At 41.3% G+C, this 24,968-nt stretch overlaps 1 protein-coding gene across 3 annotated transcripts in view; it reads right to left on the reverse strand.

Annotated features, from left to right (window-relative positions):
- The window catches only part of MACROD2 (mono-ADP ribosylhydrolase 2), a 1,889,921-nt gene that overhangs the window by 146,090 nt on the left and 1,718,863 nt on the right, over nucleotides 1-24,968 (reverse strand). For all 3 annotated transcript variants that reach the window (XM_072943799.1, XM_072943800.1, XM_072943798.1), the window contains exons 10-11: nucleotides 8,186-8,227; nucleotides 1,010-1,093 (exon numbers count right to left, since the gene is read on the reverse strand). In XM_072943799.1, coding sequence (XP_072799900.1) covers nucleotides 1,010-1,093; nucleotides 8,186-8,227 — 126 coding nt within the window. The remainder of the gene's footprint in view (nucleotides 1-1,009; nucleotides 1,094-8,185; nucleotides 8,228-24,968) is intronic.

Here is a 24,968-nt window from a genome sequence, read left to right on the forward strand (position 1 = left end):
TTCTCCCCAAGCTGCCTGCAGCCAGCGAGCCAGCAGGGGAAGGGGACCCCAGAGCCCAGCCATCCCTGCCCAATGCCAGACTCCTGCCATGTCCAGTCCTTGACAAGCACTGCGGACTGAGGCCCTTCCCAGCTCACCTGCCTCTTCTCCTCTTCCCCTTTCACCTGCTGCCCCCGCCCCTGCTCCTCCCCGCTTTATCCTTCACAAGCTTTCACCCAGTGTGTGTCCTGCACTTCTGCTTCGTCTTGGCGTGTCCTTCCCCAAAGACCCAAGCTGACGCCGTCAGTAGCATCATACTCTCCATCTCCCAGGGCATGAAGTGCGGCTCCAAGCAAGAAAGTAGGTGACATAAGTACACCCCCCTTTTAGGAGTTTATGCATACCCTTAGATTAGAGGCTCACATTTCAAAATACCTAAAAATAACATTTTAAATGAAAAATTTGCATGTCTTGTAAGCATACTAGTATTGTAAGTAAGAGAGAGCACCATTTCTTCATAAAACTGAGCCCAGTGGGGCCTGCCCATGCAATGGATAACTGCAAAGACACACTGGTTTCTAGAAAGGGGAAGAGAACACTGAAGACGGGAAGCATTTCCATCACCCAAGGTTTGATTCTGGACTCAGAATGTGTTCATGAGGAAATCGGATGGTACCAATAAGACAGGGAGACATGCACAGACCTGGACCGTCATCCTTACGTGACCTCAGGGCACCTAACTGGTAAGCACTACCCACAACTTCGCACTTTCCAAGAACGGAATGTCCATCACATTGAGAAAATAATTTTTCACATTTGAATATTACCTTCACAAATTAAACCTGAATCTGATTATTTTGTCTTCACATTCAGAGGACAGTAAACATATTCAGAAAGGATAAAGAATTGCCAGGTTACATTTGAATGCTTAGAAATATCTGAACGTGAGAGCCTAGATATAGTTTAAAAATTAAACAGACATTTCTTTTCACGGCATCATGTTTTTAAAGAAAGGAGGAACCAGACTTACCCTCGTTAGAGTCTTTGGGGCATTCTGGCTTCTTGGCTTTGCTCTTCTTGTGGGGTGGAGAGAGGTCTTTTGGCTCTAGCCCCTCTGGAAAGACAAAGATTCAATACGTTCCTATTTAAATATTTACTAGTAGGGTTCAAAATTACGTTCACACTTTAAACTTTTTGTTTTTGTTTTTTGTTTGTTTGTTTGTTTTAGTAAACCCACACATACAGTGAAGCTTAATTGCAGGTTTATCTGTCATCATGGCTGAGTTTTGCCAATTAACTTTGGCAAAGACATATGCTTCTCCAATGAACATGGACTTACACCTAGAGCTTAAGCGGAAACATTTTTTTATCATTAATCATTCACACAAATGTGAAGTCATAAGTGCTTTTTTTTTAAGTAAAAAATTCTCCATGAAACAACCATAAATTATTATTATTATTTTTCTCCAGGAGAGTTTAATTTGAAACTTCATGCATTAATTGACAGTTGTCATTGTGCAATTTTGTCTTAGTCCTCAAAGTAGCTGCAACTTTCTCTCTTTTGGGGACAGTGGATGAGGGGGGGTTTCAAATTAGCCTCCTTCTATTTAACAGATTTCCTTGGTAATCCAGATTCTTAACAACTTCTACATGCCCCTGATTAAATTATTATGCTTCCCATTTTTCTCAGTGTCCCACTCCCCACCAAGTCTATCCAAGGAGGCTAATAATTTAAATTCTGAAGACAGTTTAGGAAAAGTCTCTCTGAAACTCATCCCATTGGAATACTGGACACTTTGTTAGGCACTAGCTTTTATCTCCAGTCCTGATCTCTGTGGAGTTCCAAGCTTATGTCTTCAGTTGCCCACAGGGCATCTTGTTTTGCATCTGGACTGAAGTCTTCTGTTTGCCCGTGGAGATCCATGTTCCACCCTTCCCCTCCCCCAGCCCCCTGCACAGCACTCTGGGAAACTGGTCTCTCTGGACCACACCAACAAACTCCCCAGCAATCTGGCTTCCTATAGATTCAGCCAACGGGGAGCCCAGGGCATTTGTTTCCCAGACGACCAGTATCTTCAAGGGCTGACTGTCTCCCTCCATCTGAGGTCATGGCTCCTTTTGGGTGGCCTTCTCCTCATGGCCGTCTGTCTCCTGGGTCCTGTAACTACCACCTCCCCATTGTCCTTTCAAGGCCAGTATTTAACTGTGCCCCACTCTTCCCGGCCCTAATGACCTCCCTTTACTCAGCTCCCATCAGGCATTCAAACTTATGTAAACAATCCCATGAAGCATTTCAAACAACACAGCCAGAGCAACACTCTTGATGCCTGCAAACCTGTTCTCCCCACAGTATTCCACATCTCAAGAGAGGGTGTTATTGTCTACTCGGAAACTTAAGCCAATAAATGAGATATTATCCTTAATATTTCTCTTCAATTACTTTTCTAACAAAGCAGTCTCACCATGATAAGTCCCATTAGCTCTGCTCCAAAGTGTATCCCATGTTCATCCTCTATGCTCTTCCTTTGCAGTCATCATTCTAGTCCAAGCCAGCAGCCTCTCTTACCTGGGTTACTACAACAACCCTTTTGAATTCTAACTTCTGGCTGTCTAATCTCCCCATAATCCATTCTCCATGTAGCAGCCAGAGTTATCTTTTAAACATAAACCAGATCACGTTGCTGCCTGTTTAAAACCCATTGCTTTTAGAATAAGATCCAAATCCAGCTCTGTGGCTCAGGATATGGTACTTGAGCTCCACCTACCATATCAGTCTCATCTCTCACATGCTCCTTGGCTTTAGCTTTGTTAGCTCCCTTCAGTCATTTCTTCAGTTTGTTCTATACTGGTTCCTACCTCAGGACCTTTGCACCTGCTCCTCTTCTTTTCCTCTGACACACATACTCATATGTCTACCTCCTTCTCATTTTTTAATCTCAGATCAAATTCAGCCCCTGAAAAAGGCCTTCCCTGACTACTTAATCTGAAGGGATCCCACAAGGAAAATCTCTCTCAAACCCATCACCTGGTGTATCTGAAACTATCTTGTCCCCTTGTTTCTGTCTTTATTGTATGTCTCCCTCCTCAATCACCCCCTACCCTGAGAATGTAAGTTCCAGGAGAAAAGGGCACCTGTCTTTTCTAATCTCTCTTGGGTCACTGGTGTCTCGCACTGTCTTGAGAATTTCATTCTAAATTCTATTTCCCCTTCACCCAGGCCTTTCTTTAAAGCCTCGCTATAATGGGGTTGGTGTCTAATTCTCAGTCTCTTAGCAGCTGTTACCTATGCCAGGATTCTAAAACTACACTACAGAGTTATGGTGACTCATTTTTCTTTCCCCATTTATTATAAAAGGAACAGAACAAAACAAATGCATTTGATAGATGTGCTATTAAAAACCTTGGCATTATGGACTATAAAGGTTTTTGGGTGCTAGGTTAGCCTTTCTGTGGTTGCAACTCAGTCACATCTAAGGTCGTTACCACGACCGGGGTGAAAAATGTTGCCAACGACTACATTAGCAACTTTTCCAAATTTCTGTCACAGGTGTGAGATGGATGTTGACCCTTCGGAATAGGTTCAGTAAAAACAGAAATGAGATGCTTGGAACAGCTCACTAAGCACAGAGGCTGGGCTCAAAGGGATTTGTAAAATGAGCAGAGCAACACTTGCCATATCTCTGGGAGAAGATTCTAACACTTCCAGCCCTGACAGGCAACGTCTGTGCCTGGGACCGAGAGGGGCATTCCCAGTGCTGGGAGTGCGACTCCAAGCCAGCATTTCCTGAAAATGAGCTTTTGAGCATTAAATACTTAATTCTTGATTTTCCACCTAAATAGAAATTCTTGGGGAGTGGGCAAGATTTAAAAAGACATTTACTTGCCCACATTTTTGAGCTATTTACATACCCCAAAAGAGCTACTGCTGTGTTTCTGAGGAAGTTGCAGGGCGTTCCTGGGGTGGCCAGTGGGCATTTGCACACATTAGGTGTGAGCAGTTGTCTGTAATACCGTATAGGATCGCTTTATGATGCCCATGGGGACGCTCAGTTGAAAGCCACTGGTACGTAGGGCCTCTGGGCCCGTATTTCTGCTGTGGTTCAGCAGGGACAATTTTCCCTCTGGGCCTGGGGAAGCTGGAGGAACAGTCCTCAGAAGCACCCCAGGCTTCTCCTTGACAGAGTATCACAGTGTCTGTGTTGCCTCTGTTCCTGGCAGAGGCTGCAACGCTGGAGTTTTGCCCAGAGCGTGGTTTTGCCCGCCAAGGAGCTCAGCTGTGATCCTGACCGGCCACAAGGGCGGCTGGTTTTCTGTCCCTGGAGCTTGGGCTGGGGTCCACTTCAAGAGTGCCTGGTCTTGGACATGGAAGGCCGTGGGGAAACATTGACTATGCTAGGATTAAGAAAAAGAATTAAAGGACTTAAAAAGGATCGTAGGAATTTAGTCGGTTTCTACCACCTCCAGGGGGCAGAGCGTCTCCTTGAGAATGACCTTGTCTGATACCATCTGATACACTCCTGCCTCCCCTGACTATCTGAGTCTGGAGACCGGAGCACAGGAGTTAAGAATATGAGCTTTGGGGTTAGACCTACACACCTGGATTCCGTCTCTGCCACATAAGCAAGGAACTAATCCCCCTTAAGCCTTAGATATCACCAGTCCCTGCTTTTTAGAGTTGCTGCGTGTCTTAAGATTGAGTTCATGTATGTTGAGCGATCGGCACAAAGTGCATGCTCATTTAAAACCTGGCTCGGCAGAGGTGTGCTGGGGGTACTGGGGACAGCTTGCACCAGCTGACTGTTCCTCTCTCTCCTCAACTCATATGTTTGCTGGCCTCATGTTTGGTAGCTTGAACATGGTAGGTGTATTTATACCAAAGAAATCTGCAAACTCTTTAAATTTGCCCCCTCCCATCCCACCCAGAGTTACATTTCCTAGCATCTCCCTGGTATCTGATGTTCAAATTATTATTTATCAGCATTTGTTGACTTCTGATTCAACTAAACAGCACTTCACTAGTGTCCACTGTATTCTTAAAATCCCTCCAGCATTTCTACTTGCATGAGGACAAGACGTGATGTGGGGCAGAGGGCAGGCTGGCAGTGAATGGTCTTAGGAGGCTGAATCAGACTCTCAGGGACCAGCACATTGGAGTGAGGGACTGTGTGGAAGGCAGCCAGCTCACCAATACTCGGCAAGACCAGCTGGCCCTCCATGGACCCATCGGGCACAAAACCCACCGTGATTTCAGCACTGAGATCTCACGGGATGTAGAGCAGCTGTCCTGCTTGAGGGGCTCAGCGCCTCTGAGCCCCTGAGGGTGATGTGAGCAGCGGCAGCCGCCTGCTGGAGACAAACCTCCAGGACACTTGGAGGGACTGAAATCAGAAATGATGATCAAATTAAGGCCCCCAAAGCTCAAATGCTGACTCCAACCTTATGGGTTGTGCATTGGCATTAATAACGATTTCCCGGAAATCCCTCAGTGGTTCGGAGAGCTAGCTGCATCTCATTAAGAAGTCAACTCCCTTTGCCTAGAAATGTGTACTTATGTCACTTTAGGCAAATGATCCTTAGCAAAATAGGTCCCTGGAACTGGCTGAAAGGGCACTCCTCCCCGTGGCTGAAGGACACGCCAAGGATACTCATGTGAGCAGGATGCATGCAAAGTGCAAGCATTAATATTAACTTCCTGAAATTTCATCTAAGACAGGGTGACCACTTCAGGTCTTTTTTCAACATCTAGTTCTTTCAAATAACAAGATACCCTATGTGTGAGTTTAGCAATTTATATTTTAATTGAAATTTTGCCCTGGGCTTTATGTTTTACAAGAAGGAAGCAGAGTCCTTGTCTCCTGCTGAATTTTCTCAAAAGAAGACGCTGAGACAAAGGTTTGAGTGCAAGTACTTAATTTGACAGATAATCCCCGGGAAGCACCAGGGGGGAGCAGGGAAGTGAGACAGGAAAAGGGAGGGCAAGCACCACTTAGTGTGTTAATGAGAAAGTTCTGCTGCGGACAATCAGGGCTCAGCCCTGCTGGGGGCCTCGGGGTGAGGGCACAAAATCCTGCAATCCCGCGCCACACAATGCCAGGGAGCACCTGAAATCTGAGTGTGAAATACACACAAATTTTAAACACTCAGTGTGGAAAAAAGAAGAGGGTAAAATATCTAATATAATTTTTATATTGATTATATGTTGAAATGCTGATATTTTTGAGATATTATGTTACATAAAATATGAAGTTATTTTCACTTGTTTTTTCTACCTTTTTCAGCGTGACGACTCAAAAATATGAAATTACATGTGAAGCTCACGTTTGAGGCTCATGTTTTATTTCTACTGGGCAGCACTGGACTAGAACATGCCTGAGATGTGCCCTGAATGCGTGTTGATCAATAAACCCTTGGCCAGCCTCGGCAGAGCGCTGCTCCGGAGAAATTAACTTCCCTGGTATTTTGAGTTTCTTATCATCAACAGAGAAAAGCACTCAGCTGAGAGTCACCAGAACTTTCCTTAGACAGCTGTTGGTATTGTGAAACAGCAGTAAGGCCAGGGGGACGAGGCAGGGAACCGACAGCTGTGGCATCGTGCCCCCTCCACCTCCTGCACCCCTGCCCCTGACTTTCAGACCCTCCCTCTGCTTCTCATGCCCTCTGAATCCATGTCCCTGGGGAGACCACAGGAACAAAATCAGACAAGCTCAGACCAGACAAGAGTGGGAAGAAGCTACAATCATTGTTCCAGTGAACTGTAATGAAGGAAAGGAATGTGCATTACTCCTCCATCAAGAGAGTGGGAGGTCAGGCGAGGGAGAGAGGTTTAACTTTACAAGGAGAAGGATGCTCTTAACTAACACTTGCCCAAGGAGATTGTTTGTCTCATAATTGAAAGAGCTCCCTGTTCAGGGAGCTGCTCAGACCCAGGTTGGTAGTGATTTGTAGGGAGTTCTGGCAGCAAACGGGTGACACAAAATTAGGGCCTCCCTCTAAGATACCTAGTCCAATTTTGAAAACGGGCTCCATTTCATGCCTAGGACAGGAAGGCTACTGAAAAGAGGAACATGGAGCTTTCATCCCATAGAATTAAGTCCTAAACCTTCTAGTATCTTTTACATATGTTGAGTGAAAAAGGCAATCATCGATCGAGTGTTTACTATGTCAGATATGGTGTCCCATTTCATCCCCCCAGTAAGACTGCATGTAAGTGTTGTTGCCCCAGAGGTGTGAGCTGAGGCTTATAGAGAAAACTCTCACCCAAGGTCATTAAATGGAGAAGCCAGGATTGAATCCAGGCCTGCTGATCCATCATTCATTATCAAGTTCGTATTGGGCGGTGACCTTAGGCCAGAGCCGATGCTTTTAAGCACCAGAGTCCCCTCGTCAAACACTGGTCTTTCTTGAGGAGTAAGCATGCATCTTACTTTCTGATAATGAGAGCAATATATCATTATCTACAAAATGCATTTTCCAAAGACCATCTCAGCCGGTTTTCAGGCCCTACACACTGTGCAGAACCTCAGTGTTCCCCATCGGGAAACAGTCTACTCGCTCTTCCTCTGAGCCTGGCTAGGCGTGTGAATGACTGCTCCAGAGAAAAGAGCTCGGTGGAAGGAATCCCAGGGGATTCCTGAAGACTGGTCTTAAAACGGGTGTCAGATTAGTTCACTCACTTCGTCTAGGGAAACCACTTTGGAACCTGGCCGCTGGGAGGAAGCCCAGGTCACACAAGGAGGCCGTGCAAAGGTGTTTCAGAAAACCGCCCCAGCTCAGGTCTCAGCCCGACATGTGAGGGAACAAGTCCCCGGTGCTGAGTCTTTCTGGGGAGGCTCCAGATTTTGTGGAGCAGTGTTATCAAATCAGCCCTGCTGTGTTCCGTCCTGATCCACAGAACAGATCAACTTAATAAATAGATGTTTTAGCCACTCAGTCTTGGGGGTGATTTGCTACACACCTCTGTTAATTACAACATCATGTTCCATTTTCACCTTAGCTGTCAGGAAGCTCAAAGTCAAATTTAATGTTTAAATATAGTGACTGTGTTAGCTGTGAGACAGCACAGCACAACCACATCCTTATTCTATGAACGTGAGTGTACATTTCTATATTACTAGCCTTATTTTGTCTTTTTAAAAAATGTGACATGTACACAAACAGCAAAATGATCCTTGCCTATCCTCTAAGAATAAAATCATAAATTTAATACCTGAATCTTCCTTCATGTCCACTTCTTCTTCTTCATTATCATCTATTGAAAAATAGAAAAGACAAAAGAAAAACTCATATAAAAGCTAGAAACACCAGAATTCTCCTGTTTGACTAATAAAAAAAAAAGGAAAGAAAAAAAACTCAGTAGAAAAGGGAGAGTTAAATCATGTGTTTCTAAGTCTTATATTATCGTGCCAAATTAGGAAGAAAGTGAATACATTAGAGCACAATGTAACATCTGGGGTTTACATTTCCCTTAAGAAATATTACATATTTATCACAAACTTTATATGCAATAATTTGTTTTACTTATGAAAGTTACATGTGGTCACTTTGGTTATTTCAATTCCTAAAAAAAATTAGAAGCACAGATTTTACATGCCACACTTCCTGCATTCATTAAAGGTGTCTATGCTCATGTCAGGCATCTGAGAAATGCAAGCATCCCCATTTGGTGAGAGGCTGACACAATGTCCGGTCCCTGCCCTGCACCAGGGAAGCTCTTGTCTGCTACACCTTCAACCATGTACTTTCCAGTGCCCCCACCAGATGCCCCATCCCATTAAGCCCCCTCATCTCGCCTGCCAGTGTAAACCCCTTCAACCGGACACGGACGTGTGCTCCCCCTGCTCTCTAAATGGTGTGTCTGTTTCCTTGAACTCTTACGTGTTATCATCTCTTCTTGTTAAATGTGCTGCATATCCAGGCAGTGCCAATTCCTGTCCGATTTCCGTGTTTCCTCCTCTAGTGACATGATCGCAACCCAAATTCCAGCTCTCAGGGCCATCTGCCTTCCTGGTTTCTTGCTTCTTGACTGCTCTCCTCTTCTTCCCACTCCTGACTCCAAATCCTTTTCCATGTAGCTGCCAAAGCAATCTGAAAACACAGCCCTGATGTGGTTCCCAACCGCTCAGTGGCTCTTCTCTGCCTAATGAGAAAAGTCTAGACTCTGCCCTGACACTCAAGGCCAATGACGTCTGGTCCCAGCCACTTTTCTCCGTTTCAGCACCCTTGTTCCACTCCTGCTGCTGCCTGCCTGTGTGACAACACTTGACGCTTCCCTGTTTTCTAAGGTTTCCTTTAGGTTCCTCCACCTGCCTCAGTCCTGGAAGCAGCGCTTTTCCCCATCTCGATCCACACACATCCTTCCAGGCCAAGCTGAGGCACCTGCTCCACCCGAGTGTGAATGAATAGTGTTCTTTTTGGTACCTTATGTTTACTGCTTTGTGAGTATCGACCTTAAGGACCTCTGGGCTGAGATCTGCATTATGGTCCTCCACCTGCCTGTTTTCTAGATGTGTGATCTTGGAGACTTACCTAATATTCCTGAGTTTCAGGTGTATCAGCTGTAAAGTGGGATAATAATAGCGCCTCCTACATAGAATTGTTATGAGGATTAAATGAGATAATACCACCTAAAGCACTAGGACAGCTAAATATTCGCTATTATTACCATCAAACCCCACAGCCTCGTCACTTGTTGACCTGTCTGTCACCATGGGCCCATCTCCAGATTGTAAATTCTTCAAAGACAAAGACCATGTCTTGTGTTCCTCTATATCCCCTAGCATCTAATGCAATTGAGTGTACACTAGAATCAATAAAAAAATTTCTCCTAAATTCAGTTTTTGATTTTTAAAATTTTTTACTTTTCTCTGACTTTTTATTAGCCAAATTGGAAAATTCTGTTACTTTCTGAGTATCTGCTACATATTAGGAAGCATGTTTCTAGAAGATAGTTTGTAAACAGTGAGGGCTCAGTAAAGATTTGCAACTTCCTGGCCAAATTTATTCAATATGGCACTACGTGTTAATTATTAATGAAGATTAGCAATATACTAGTAGAAATGGAAAATGCATTTAGTTTGAGGTGTTAGAAAGTTTTTTTTCTATTGAAGTATAGTCAGTTTATAATGTTGTGTTAATTTCTGATGTACAGCAGCGATTCAGTTATATATATATATATTCCTTTTCATATTCTTTTCTATCATAGGCTATTAAAAGGTATTGAATATAGTTCCCTGTGCTATACAGTAGGACCTTGTTGTTTATAGATAGGTAATTCTTGATGAGTACAGCTAAGTTTTAAAGAAGTAAATTTTCTTCCATTCAGATTGTTAGAAACATTAGTGATTTTCTACATAATTTCTTTCTTTCCTCCTCCTTTCTGTCAACACAATTTTAGGAGGAAGAATAGCTATTTCTTAGAAATATGAATTTCTAACCAATTGATTTTCAAAATGCTTCACAGTAAACTTGTAACAGACTCTGTTGGAACTCAATATGTTTAAACAGAATTTTATTTTCCAGAACTGTCTAAAATATCTAGAACCATCTCTATGACAAAAGACTCTTTGGAATCTCAGAGCACAATGAAAAGAATCTCTACAGCTTCTACGGGAAAATAAAAGAAGTCAAAGATCTCTGTGATTCTTCCCCATGTAGCCAGTTGTCTTTCTAAAAACGTGCATTGGTAGCCCACAGCATACAAGGCTTAGGGGAGATAAAAACCTTACCAATAGTAAGAAAACGAAGACACGCAGATGCAGTCAAGCATACATCAGAGAGAAGGCAGTGCTGCTATGAAAGGTACAGAGGAAGCGTAGGTGCTCCCAGGCAGGGCTACTGGGGAAATGTGGCCTCAGAGCTGATGTTTGAACTTCATGGACTGCACTGATGGCAGCAGCCCCAGAATGTTCCCAAGGTGATGGAAGGTCAGACTTGAGGTGTTATTCATTCACTCATTCACTCATTTGTTCACATAGAAGTTCAGAGTATATCCAGGATCTATATTCTGACTGCTTGGGTTCACTGCCAGGCCAGACTATTCACAGCTGTGCAAATTTGGGCAAATTATGTAAACCTATACTGCAGCCTCCTCACCCGGAAAATGGGGATGATTAAAGTACCATTCTTCTAGAGTTGGTAATACACACAAGGTGTTTACACAGAGGGAACGTTCAGCCAATGCTGGCTATTACTGTTATCATGTCATTATCATCACTGCTTTTACTCCTTAACCATTTATTGACCGACACCAAGTGCCAGAACGATGCAAGGCCCTGGAGACACAAGGTGACACTCCTTTCCCTCAAAGAGCTTCCAAACAAGTGCGTAGTGTGGGAAAGTAAAACAACCATGAGAGGAGGAAGTAACAGATGTTCTGATGCAGGTGACCACAGATTCCACTGGGAAACAGGCAAGAGGCAGCTAAGTCAGAGAAAAGAACTATGGATGGTTTCCAGGAGAGGTGAGGCTTAAGCTAAGTCCCAAAGGGTGCGTTGGAGTTAGCTATGGGGAAATAAAAGCTGCAGTACATTTCCAGAAGATGTGGGTGCCCTGCCTACACTTGTTGTTCCTTGACACTTGAGTGGTTTGCCAGCCTGACTTCCAGGTACCAGGCTCTGGGTACCTTTGCCTGGAGCCCATTAGAAATGTCACAGAATTAACTCCCCTCCTCCTTCACAGAAGACAGCCTTTCAGAAATGACAGGATTTGCATGTAAGCTCCCTTGCTTCTCAGGTGCGTAACCCAGAAGCATGCTCTACGCTGTCTCCCAGAATCTCCCCAATCCCAGCCACGGGACAGCGCCTCAGTGGCTTAGTGGTGATGGACGTGAATCTTAACTTAACCATTACAGCCTCATTTCCTTCTTGGTCTTGCTCCTGCACTCCCCTGCTGGGGTTTCCCAGTATCATCTCCCAAATAAACAACTTCCACTTGAATTTTTGTTTCAAGTCTGCTTCTGGGAGGACTCAAACTAAGACAAGGGTTATCACCCTCCCATAGAGGGAAAAGCAACTAAAAACGCCTGGATAGCAATAGTCAAGATGCTTTTAAGGCAATAAGCTAGCTCTGAATGGCTGAAGGGAGAAGGTACAGGACGAACTATGGGTAAGGTGATCTGTTCTGGCTTGTTATTGAAGGATCTTCTGTGCTCCCTGCTGACTAGGATGGTTACTTTTATGTATCAGCACCACCGAAACATGGTGTGCCCAGACATTTGCCAAATGTTATTCTGGGTGTTTCTGTGAGGATGTTTCTGGATGAAATTAACATGTGACTCTGTAGATGGGGTAAAGCAGATTGCTCTCTCTAATGGGGCGGACCTCATCCAGTTTGTTTAAGGCTGACCTTCCCACGAGTAAGATGGAGCTCTTTCTGAGGGACGACCTTTGTGCTGGGACATTGAATCTTTTGTCCTTTTGAACTCAGACTGAAACATTGGCTCTTCCTGGGTCTCAAGACTGAAACTATGCCATCAGCTCTCCCAGTTCTCAGACCTTCAGACTCCTCTTGGAACTGCACCGCCAGCTCTCCTGGGTCCCCAGCTTGCCAGCTGCAGATCTTGTCAGCCTCCATAACTGTGGAAACTAACTCCTCATAACAAGCCTCTTTCCTTATACCTACTATTGGTTCTGCTTCTCTGGAGAATCTTGGTTAACACAGCATGTTGATGCATTTAAACTTTATCTCCCAAATTAAACAACTTTAAGCAGAGGAAGAGTAGAACATCTTTTGAGTGATAATATTTTTTTATGAGATAAATTTACTAAAAAGAAAAAAACACTAAAAAATACATGCCTTAATGTTTTGATATTTGTATTAAAATCAAGCAGAGTATTTGGTCTGCAAAGCATCTAATGTGCTGTTACTTATTAATGAAATCCACTTTAGTTCAACATTATTTTATGTAATGTGCTCACTTGAATCATATTTATACAACAAATTTCTAGCAAAAATTTTTTTCTAACAAAGCAGCGACTAGAAACAACATATAAGAGAAGATGAAAGTCTGTGGAGAAAAGAAGTCATGCCACTCAAAATCTGGAAGCAGTTAAGAGACTGAGGGAGCATGGGCAGAGAGCTGCCCTTCTTAACAGTTCTTCGAGCATCATGCAGCTTTGTTAGAGGACAAAAATAAACTAAATGGTTCTTAGCCAAAGTGATAACCATTTCAAAATAGAGAGCAATCCATCAGCTGGTATTGTTCTGTGTGTTCAGAAATGCCAACTCCAGAAACCTCCTTCCCTTCCAAGGTCGGGACCACCCAGAGACTAAGGCTCCACTCCATCCTAAGGGGCCTCTGATGTCAGTTTCATGGTGGATACAATTTTTATTCTCTACATCACTCTCTGTCAGGTTATCTACTTGAATTCTGCACAGAAAATACAAACATGACTAAAGTTCATATTTTGATCAAAAAACACGGATGAAAAACAACCAGTTTCCCATGAATAAGCAGTTTTCAGTAACAGCTGGCTGTGCACACTTCAGAAACTCCTTCCCAGGGAAGCATCTAAGCTACTTTAATGTCTATTGCCCGCACCTTCTTTTATGGGAGGCAGAGTTAATACGAAAGATTGCTGTCTTAAAGATACCTGTCTTTGGAGGAGGAGCGATTTCTTAGTAACAAATAGTCCCACACTTTGAAAAACAAAGTACACTAGGGGTTTTACAATGGCTTGGGATTTATCTTATTCCTTTACCTCGTGTTCCCATAATTAATGCAGTCTTTGGGGGAGAAGTAAAAAGAATGAGAACAGACTGCAAAACCCCACATTACCCCAGCCTGAAGTCTGGTCCCTGGGCCAGCAGCATCAGCAGCATTGGGCAACTTGTTAGAAAAGCAAATTCTCAGGTCCCGCGAAAGATCTACTGAATCAGAAGCTCTGGGGGAGGGACCCAGCTCCCTGTGTTTGAATAAGCCCTCCACGTGACGCTCATGCAAGCTGATCTTAAAAAGTACTATTTTGTGAGCTAGAGGGGAATCTTTCAAAACCAGGAGATGTCTTAAATCTTAGCTGTGTTCTCCTAGGGCAGTCTACCCAGGAAATAGAAATAAAAGCAAAAATAAACAAATGGGACCTAATTAAACTTATAAGCTTTTGCACAGCAAAGGAAACCAAAAGTGAAACAAAATGGGAGAAAATACAGAATAGGAGAAAATATTTATAAATGACTGACAAAGGTTTAATTTCCAGAATATATAAACAACTCACACAACTTAATAACAACAACAAAAACACATAACCTAATCCAAAAATGGGCAGAAGATCTAACAAGCAATTCTCCAGTGAAGACATACAAATGGCCAATAGGCACATAAAAAATGCTCAGTATTGCTAATTATCAGAGAAATGCAAATCAAAACTACAATGAGATATCACTTCATACCAGTCAGAATGGCCATCATTCAAAAGTCCACAAACAATAAATGCTGGAGAGGGTGTGGAGAAAAGGGAACCCTCCTACACTGCTGGGGGAATTGCAGTTTGGTGCAGCCATTATGGAAAACAGTATGGAGATTTCTCAAAAAATTAAAAATACACTTACTATATGATCTGGCAATCCCACTCCTGGGCATATATCTGGAGGGAACTCTAATTCCAAAAAATACATGCACCTCAGTGTTCACAGCAGCACTATTTACAAAAGCCAAGACATGGAAGCAACCTAAATGTCCATCAACAGAGGACTAGATAAAGAAGTTGTGGTATATTTATACAGTGGAATGCTACTCAGCCATGAAAAGGAATAAAATAATGCCATTTGCAGGAACATGGATGGACCTGGAGATCATTTTTCTAAGCAAAGTAAGCCAGAAAGAAAGAAAAATATCATATGATATGACTCATATGTGGAATCTGAAAAAAATAAAAGAAAAAAGAGGACACTAACAAACTCATCAACAAAACAGGAACAGACTCACAGACATAAAAAATCTTATGGTTACCAAGGGGAAAGGGGGTGGGAAGGGATAAATTTGGGAGTTTGAGATTTGCAATTGTTAACCACCATATATAAAAATAGATAAAAAACAAATTTCTTCTTTATAGCACAGGGAACTATATTTAATATCTTATAATAATCTTTAATGAAAAAGCACATGAAAATGAATATATGTATGTATGTGCATGACTGGGACATTGTGCTGTATACTAGAAACTGACACAATGTAACTGACTATATTTCAATAAAAAATAAATTAAAAAAAATAGGCGATATCCCACTCTATATCCAAGTTGAATACAGATGGATGTCTAAGCAGCACTGAGTTGCTGGGATTAAGGAAGACTTATTCTCATTTTTAGATGTATGCTTTCTCTATGCTTAAAGTCACCCAGTTATCATGTGGCTGGATAGCATGGTTATCATGGTCCGTGGCCAGGACCCTTAGAGTGGCTAAGGGACGTGTTCATGTGTGGAGCCCAGCTCTAGCTTCAAAGAGGCCTCTGGGATGCATGGAAAAAGGAGGAGTGGGTTACAAAGGAAAAAGTTACCACTGTGGGCTATTAAGGCAGTCTCTGCATGCCCAAGGGGGGAAAACCAAAACGACAGGCACTTGAAATAGATCATACAATATCCTTGTCAAAATTTCAGTGACTCCCACACAGACAGGCAAGTCTGTCAAGCGGAGCAATCACAGTGATCTTCTCCCTTTTATTTCGTGTGCTCCCAAGTCCTCTCTCTTTAGGCTTAATTTCATACCCCAGGCTTCTTCTGTATCCCTTATCTTTTCAATAATGCATTACCCAGGGCTTCTAGGAGCAATTTGCATTCGCAGAGAAAGGAAATATCATTAGCAAGAATAAAGTGCTCTAAGCTTTTGAGGGTTTCCATGAAGTAGGGCAGATACTCGTTTCCTCATGGCTTCTTGGGAAACTTGACAAATCAGAAATTCTAAGTGAAGAATGACTGATAAAGAGGAAGTCCTCACAGAGTGGGGCTCTTGCCATTAAGTTGAAAACCAGGACCCTCTGAATCTAACAAATTGCTAAATCTATTTTCTGCAAGGTGGTTGAGAGGGCGAGGAGAAATAATAATAATAAAAAAAAAAAAGCCACACTTTTTTTTTCTTTCTTTTTTTCCTCCCAACTGGTTTTTGGTCAAGAGGAACACTCAAGCCTCATTAATTTATAAATAAATCAATAAAAGGCACTGCTTAGAAAACATCACGGTTCTGCTGCTTTTGGCTTGACCAACTAGATGCATGATGGTACCTGCCAGTTACTGAGATCAGGGTTCGTGGGGAGCAGATGGAGTTGGGGAGATTTTGGATTTCATCTTAGTTGTGTTGAGTTGGAGATGGCTGAGGAATTCCCCGCCAGAGATGGCGGTGTGCAGTGAGGGTACCAGAGTGGACTGGCAGGAAGAGAAGTGGAGAACAGAATGGTCAACAGGATAAAGGCGGCCAGTCTGGTAAGATAAAGGCTGCCAAGGGTCACGTGGAGCCGTCATCAAATGTGCACGGGTTTCAGTAACCGCGCTCCACTCACCAAAGAGGTTCTGATAACCTCAGCAAGGACAGTGGTGGTAGCAGGGCAGGGGTCGTTGCATGACTGCTAGAATTACAGAGTGAACAGCAAGGGAAGGAGACAGACAGCTCTTCAAAGACATGTGGCTGAGCGTAGACGTTAGGTCCATACGTAAAGTGGAATATAGGCTGGAGGATTTTCATCTACTCTATTGTTGACTTTTATGTTTATTCTGATTTCTGTGTTCTATTAGGAATTATTTCATTCATATACTATTCCTCTAAAGTTATTATTATTTTTTTTCCTGTTTGCCTCAATGTTTTCTGTAGAACAGAAACCAGTCTACCCAGGATGTTCCAAGGATCTTTCAAAAGCACCTTGTAGGGGTCTTTGTAAAGATGCCTCCAGCATCCTCCCTTCTCCCAGGAGCATTTTGTCTTATCTCTGTTTGATCAGAACTTCCTAATGAGATCAAACTCTGCTTCGTCAAGGCTTGTGCCCCCAGGTCTCTATTTGTTCTGCTGTTTATCAGCACTTGCCACACACCTGCCACATCCCCCCCCCCCCCCCCGCCATTTGAAGAGACAGATTGCTTTCTGTCTCTGCCTGCTGCTTGTTCCAGCATTCAGGTTGCTTGGTTACAGCAACACTTCACTGGATTTTCATTGAAGGCAAAATGTGTTTGTAGCTTTTGAGGCCCATCAAGTGGAAATGGTTAGCACCCATTTCCTAAGAAGGCAGTCAACTCATTTATGTCACGTTATAGAGAGCACGTCTTGTCTAATTCTAAGCATCGATGTGATCCACACATTAAAAGGGTACAAATGCACACAAAAGTGCCAAGTCCCTGTAAATATTCATAATTAAAGAAAATTGTGAATTTTTTCACTCTGTAGATTTTTCTATACACTATATGTGCCATTTGAAAAACAAACAAACTGTACAATTCAGAGTGGGTAAACAGTTTTTCTTGTGTTTCTTTTACTTAGTCAACGACAACTGATGGATTAGTTTACTGGTGCTTCTGCCACACATTTCTACACACTTAGTGCTTAAAACAACACAACTGTATTACCTTACAGCTCTGTAGGTCAGAAGCCCCATGTGGATGTAACTGGGCTAAAATCAAGATGCTGGCCGGGCTGCATTCCTTTCCGGAGGCCCAGGGGAGATCTGATTCTTTAACTTTCTAGCCGCTGGAGGCCACCCACAGTCCTCAGCTTGTGGCCTCCTCTTTCCATCTTCAAAGCCAGCAATGTTGCATCTCTGAACATTTTCCCGCAGGCATGTCTCCCTGACTCTCTTCTTCTGCCTGCGCTGCCTCCCTCTTCCAGTTTTTAAGGACTTTTGTGATTCCATTGGCCCACTCCGATAATCCAGGATGTCATCCCTATTTTAAGATGAGCTCATCAGAAGCCTTAATTTCAACTTATTTCCTCCTTGTGATGTAATGTAACATGTTCTCAGATTCTGGAGTTTAAGGTATCTTTGGGGGGTTTAAAGCATCTTTCGTTCTACCACACTTCGCAAATCAGAAAGTAAACTGCTTTGCATAGAAAGTGTCTGAGGAATAGATCTAAGAAATAAAGTGATTTCCTACGGGATCAAGTACATAGGCTTAAAATCAAAGTCTTCGAGTTTTTTGTTTTTCAACTTCATTCTCTTGTATTAGAAAGAATTTCTTTTTTCTTTCTTTTTTTTTTTTAACTTTGATTCCTTTCTTCTTCCATCTCCACTCCCTTCCTTCATTCCATTCTTTATTTTTTTTCTTTTTTTATATTTTCTTTCATCTTTTGTCTTTATTTCTACCTTTCCTCATTATTCTGGTTATAAAAGAATAATATCAAAAATGACAAATGACAAACTGGGGAACTATTTGCAACATACATTTGAAACGATTAATGATTTTAATATACAAATAGTTCTTACATATCAATAAAAAATATAGTCAGTAAAAAGAGATAAACGCCTGCTATTAATGAGACTCCTGTTTATGATTCTCTGTTACACCGCCCCCAAAGAACTAAGATGATCAGGTTGCTTAGTGAGAAGTGTCAGTGTTTATATTTTTGACTCTGGGAATGGTGCCCCCTGCATTTGTTCAGTACATGGTATTCACCCGCAGGGCTGCAAACACTGTGGCGGATCTGACAGTTACTATCAGAAGCGTCTTGATTTTGTATGCATTTTGAAAAACTAACACTTCCTTCTAGAAAAGTATTCTTAAAAAATTGTGGATGTGTACCAATATTTACCTATAAAGATGTTTTCCTGTAAGTGTTGTTCATCAACAAACAGAGAATAATCCGCAATGATAATTTCACAGTTCAACAATTTGGTTTTGGGTGAACATTGGGTCCATTAAGATTATATTATGAAAGAATATATAATGACAAGAAAAACTGTTCCTGACTTGTGGTACGTGACACACAGCAGGTTATAAGACTGCACTTGTGGTTGTTTTCATTTATCATTTTAAAAGACCTGAAGGATAAACAACAAAATCTAATTTATCTCTGAGCTGCAGGATAAAAGATGGTTTGTATTTTCTTCTTTTGGATTCTGTCTTTTACTACAAATCTGTACTACCTTTATATAAGAAGTTATACATATGTATTTGTTTGGTTATATATATTTTTAAGAAGTTACATATATATTTTAAAAGATGGTCACAATAATTGAAATAACTCCTTTAAAATTATAATAAGAAATAAACATGCCTATTTTGAAATTTAAGATCCTTGGTCTAGACACCTTTCTGTATATTTATTTACATTTTTATTCATTCTATTTGGAAAAGTTCCCTTACTGTGTTTGCACACAACAAAACTGAAGTGTGGAAAAGATCAAACAAAATGGACAAAGTCACGTGGTTCTAAGATGGTTGCAAGAGGAACATAAGTTATTTATTAGGATGACAAATCCAGGGGTTTTCCCCCCACAAAAAGGTGGTTTTGACTATGTACCAAACTCTTCATGAGTCACTGGTTATGTTTTCCAGATCTTCACCACCCTTGTCACCCACATTGTCTTCAAGTTTTGTCTTCTGATCATTGGGCTGACGTGGCAAGAGTGAAGCAGACCTTAGCAGATCATGGCACCTTGTGCTTCATTCGCATTTTTGGGAAGCTGGTGACTGGGGAGTGATACAAGGAGGCAGGAAAGAGGACGTGTGGATTACTACAAAGAGATGGCATACAGCCTTTTCAGCAGAAAGCCTAGTTTCCAACCACTGTCCGCACTGTCAGGACTGCTGTGGGGGAGCACTGCACAGCAGAAAGGATCTGAGGTCAGAGATACCCAGCTATGTGACGCTGGGCAATTTACTGAGTTTTCTGCAGCCTCTGCTCATTACCATCCTAATAAAAGCAGATGATGGACCGACTCCACAGGGTTACGGTTGGGAGGCCAGTCTCTTAGCTAGAACTGAATTAATCCTTCTTAAATACAGGATCTATCATGTTCCTCTCCCACTAAAAGGCTGACCTTTAGGCCCAGCTGCTTCCTAAGTGGTGACAAGTATCAGTACTTCCCAGTCAAGGACTCACAAGCTGGATACACACATCCTACTTATCTCACAGACTCTCCCACCTCAACTGGCCTCCTTCCTCTGCGTCACTCACACAACATTCAGCATCACTTCTCTGCTCCTGCTCATGCTTGAAAGGTCGCTGCAAGTGCCACATTCTTCGTGAAACTTAAGCATCCTTGTCCTCATATGTGTTTGCCTCAGAATTCCTGGTACTCTGTCTGTCTCAGTTCAGTGCTGGATAATTTGCTGACATTGTTTTCCAACTTTTCTGTGTAATGCTTGTCACTTCCGGCATCTTATAAGAACTGTATTTTAAATGCAGCAGTGATCAAAGGATTGGCCACATAGTAGGCATGTAATTACAATGATGGATGAGAAAAACTTTAAAAAAAAATCAGTGAAAAGGGGGGATGAAGGAGAGGCAGGGTGAATGCAGTCATTCTGCAGTACTGAGGGAAGTTGGCTCTAGGACCTCAAATAGATACCAAAACCCACAGACGCCAAAGTCCTTTATATAAAATGGTGTATTACTTGCATATAACCTAGGCATGTCCTCCAATAGACTTAATCATCCTTAAGTTATCATCCTTAAGTTACCGATAATACCCAGGACAATGTAAATGCTATATAAATGGTTGCCAGTGCACAGCAAATTCAAGTTTTACTTTAAGGGATTTTCTGAATTTTTTTTTCATATTTTCAATCCATGATTGTTGACTCTACAGATGTGGAATGCATGGATGTGAAGGACTGACTGCACTTTCTCTTGTTAGCTTTTGAAGAACAGATTCAGGTAAAAGGTTTTAAAAAAAATCATGTCCGTTTTTCAGAGGATATAATTTTAGAACAATATTTCTGGAGAAGTATTCTTTCCTCATGATGAAACGTGAAAAATATATGAAAAGAATGGCTATACCTTCATCCAGCTATGTTAACAATACTTACAACATCTGGGGGAAAAAAAGACTTTTCACCTGAAGTTTTGGTGAAACAGTGTTTGAGCTTAAGCTCATCGCAGTTTTTAATTTAATAAACATTATATATTTAGAAATTTTCCCGATTATGGAAGTACAATAGAATATCATAAATGGTCTCTGTTCTCCACAAACTTTATCTTTTCATTGGTGAGACAAGACAGAGGTCAAAAAAGAAATCATAATATAAAAAGCAAGCTGGAGCTACCTTGCAAGAGTGTATGTAATTTAGACAGAAATAAATGACAGAAATTCATGGTCAGGAAAATTAATGAACAATCTATTTGTATCAATACAATTTAATTCATGTTTGGAAGACCATAAGGAGGTCAAAATAACTGAAACCTGACTGAGAAGATTCTTGATTTGTTTTGTTTAGAAAATAATAAGCCTATATTAAAAGATAAGACAATTCTCCCCAAAATCTATATTTTGGATTTTCTTTATGGTCAGTTATGCCTAAGAAGGGAAAAAAAGCACAAAACCTAAATATGTCTGCAAATGCAAATAAAATAAATTAATAATATATCTATCAATATTTGAACAAAACTTAGGCAATTTAGCCAGCCACTATGATCTGTTTAAATATTTAACAGGTTGCCAAGGTAGAATTCTCAAACTTGACTTATGTTTTGACTTTTTCATTCAAATGGTTGTGTTATGTACAACAAAGAAAATCTATATTTAAGGTCAAAAAGCATCTCTAGTAAGGTCTATAATTTACAAACTTATTTATAAGTCCTATATGCATTCATTTTGTCTAATACTAATTTAACACTTGTCATACATGTGTTTCTATATGTGTGTACCATTTCCCAAGCTCATTTCTAGGGTGCTGAATAGTTTTGCAACTGAATAAAGTTTATCATTTTATATTATACTTGAGAAGTGACCCCCAAATATTAGCAGTTTGAATGGCTCATGATTTTGCAGTATCTATCAAGAACAGAGAAAAAAAATCACTCTCTTTTCTATGAGGTTTTCTCAAATAGTTTTTGAGTCACACTTGTAAACACTAAAGAAATTTTCTGTCTAAAGCAAATCTTCCTCTGAGAGACAAGTGGCAGGTTTGAGATGAGCATATCTTCCTGGAATCATTTTCCTCTTAGCGGCTTCCTCAGCTACCTACTATTTGAAAGACATATTTTAATCACATTAACAAGCCTACATTACTATTGTATATAATATATATTATATATATATATATATGTACATATATATAAGAAATTATGCATGAGCCTACATTACTATTGTGTATAAGCTATCTAAATTTCCTACCTGGGAAAAAATATGACAAATCTAACTGCTTTCAGGGTCAAAACATAAAGAGAATATGGATAATTTTTTTAGTCATAATTGTTTCCATTGTGAATGAGTCAGTTGAGCTTGGATACCAGCAGGGGATTGAAGCCTTCTAATATCAAATATATTTGTAAGATCACAAGGTAATTTTATCAACCAATGGTTACTAAACCAATGGTCCGTGATAAAAGTGAAAACTTTTAGACAAAGAAGTAATAAACTTTGCTTGAAATACGTAGAGAGAATAATTGGTGAATTCATTCTTCCTGGCTCTGTATATAGCCTTTACCACCACACTTAATCATTAGGTGTATAAAACCTAAATAACATTTAATCACATTTTCTGAGACTATTACACTAGATTTCCTGGGTAACAGTAGATGAATGATACCAGGAGTGGGTTCAGGCTGGGACAACCAGGCAGTTGGTGGGTAACAGAAGTCAACACATAGACATCTGTGGGTACAGAGTGAATGAGGCAAGGGCAAAGTCTAGACCAGGGGAGGGTCATGAGTCAGGGAAGCCAGAGGTCAGGCTGAGAGCATGCGTTCCAAATCCAGCTAGATAGATAAGCTTGGGTAAGACATCCACAGGCAGAGATAAACCCAATCCAAAGGCAAAGTTTGCCTATGGGAAGAGAGAAATGGTTACAGAAGAACAGAGTTTCTCGACTTCTGCACTGTTGACATCTGTGGCTGGACAGTTCTTTACCGTGCGAGGCTGTCCTGTGCATCACAGGATAATTAGCCCCACACCTGGCATCTGGGGAGATGCCAGGAGCCCCTTCTTTCCTCCATATGTGAAAAACAAAAATGTCTCAAAATGTTCTCTGAAGGGCAAATTCACCCTTAACTGAGAAGCCCTGCAGTAAACAAATGTGGGCTTTCCCTGAAGTGGGGGAGGGAGGCGGTTTCACCATGATCTCTCTCAGGTTTCCAATGTCAGGATTCTTTGATACAGTTTCAAAACTAAATTTGACACTGTTCTTATGAGGAAAGTTAAAATCCCTCAATTCTCTATTAGAACTTAGATTCTGATAAAAATATAGACTTCCATATTTGAGACCAGAAATTGTGTGTGTGTGTTTTTTTAACATGAGGTGAAAATAACACAAAATAAATCCTACGCACTGAAAAATACAAAACTCTTATGTAAAGAATAAAGAGATTTCTGAGTTGAATCATACAAATATTATTTGCTGTAGGCTATGCAATGATGCACTATAACTATAGACTATTTGCAACCAAAGTGTATGGCAATTCCACAAAGCTGCCACAGCAGACTTCCAAATAATTCATCTGGAAAGGAGAAGTTATATGTGCTTCACCCACAGAAGGATAAAAAAACTGTTGAAAAAAATTGTTGCTGGTGTCTTTCTTCTGAGGTTCCTACTTCATTACTATGACGGACCCTGTTATGGGCTAAGTGTGTCCCCGCCCAAATTCAATATGCTGAAGCCATAACCCTCAGTCCCTCAGAATGTGACTATCTGGATTCAGGGTTTTAAAGAAGTAATTAAGTTAAGATGGGATCATTGCAGTGGATCCTGACCCAGTATGACTAGTGCCCTTGCAAGAGGGGGAGATCGAGACAAGGAGGCAGACTGAGGGAAGACCACGCTGAGACACAGGGTGAAGATGGTCGTCTCCGAGCCAAGGACAGAGGCCTCAGGATAAACCAACCCCGTGTACACCTTGATTCTGAACTTCTGGCCTCCAGAATTGTGAGAAAGTAAACTTCAGTCGTCTGAGCCATCCAGTCTATGGCACTTGGTTATGTCAGCCCTGGGTTACTTCTACAGGCACTTTTCTGTCTTCTCCCGTGGTCCTTTTGGCTTCCTGGTGACACTGACCTGCAGATAATAGCACCGCACCACCGGGATGATTTGCACAGAATTTGATTCTGAGGTCTCTGATAAAGTACCAATTTGACTCATCTTAGAAAATGTTTCATGATGAAATTTACAGATAGGAAAAGAAAGAGAAGCGTGGCAGCTTTGAAAAGTGATGGACATCAGGTGAAACTAGGAAGACTTCGTCGATGCTCCAAATGCATCCTAGAATTTGACCCCAGCCTTCTCTGAAGATGCTCTCACCACCTGTGCGATGACGATACCATCCTCAATTTTAAAACATAGCCCTGTTATCTCCTAACCATCTGCTTCACTTTTCTAAAGTGTGCATCATTTTCCATACTGAAGAAGTAAGGTTGATGCGGTGGCAACTTTCGTAGAGTCATTGTGAAGATGAACTGGTTTAGCCCATGTATCTGATGGCTAATAGAAGGAATCCGTGAGTGTTAGCTATGATTTCCATTAGTAACATTCGGTAATAGTTACTATGCATGTGTTATATTATATTACGTATTATATTACATATATTATTATTATGATCATTTCTGGTCTAACTTTTATTGTTTTCTCACACATTCGGTCTTAGATTCTCAATTATGAAATTTACAGACATGGGAATAAAGTACCCCAAAACACAGATATTTGGTTTGATATAAAAATAACTTTTTTTTCTAAACTACAATCATTACTGCATTGGGAAGGGTTAAGAAGACTAGTCAGAGATACTCTGCAGTCAGTCTAGGGGGAATTATGGCAAGTCAGAAAAGTTGCATTCTAATCAAAGGTGGTATGGTAATGAATTAAGCATAAATTCAAATTATGGACAGTTAATGCATATCATCTATATTAGCAGTCACATATTC

The sequence above is a fragment of the Vicugna pacos genome, chromosome 19 (genome assembly GCF_048564905.1).
Source record: "Vicugna pacos chromosome 19, VicPac4, whole genome shotgun sequence".
NCBI lineage: Eukaryota > Metazoa > Chordata > Mammalia > Artiodactyla > Camelidae > Vicugna > Vicugna pacos.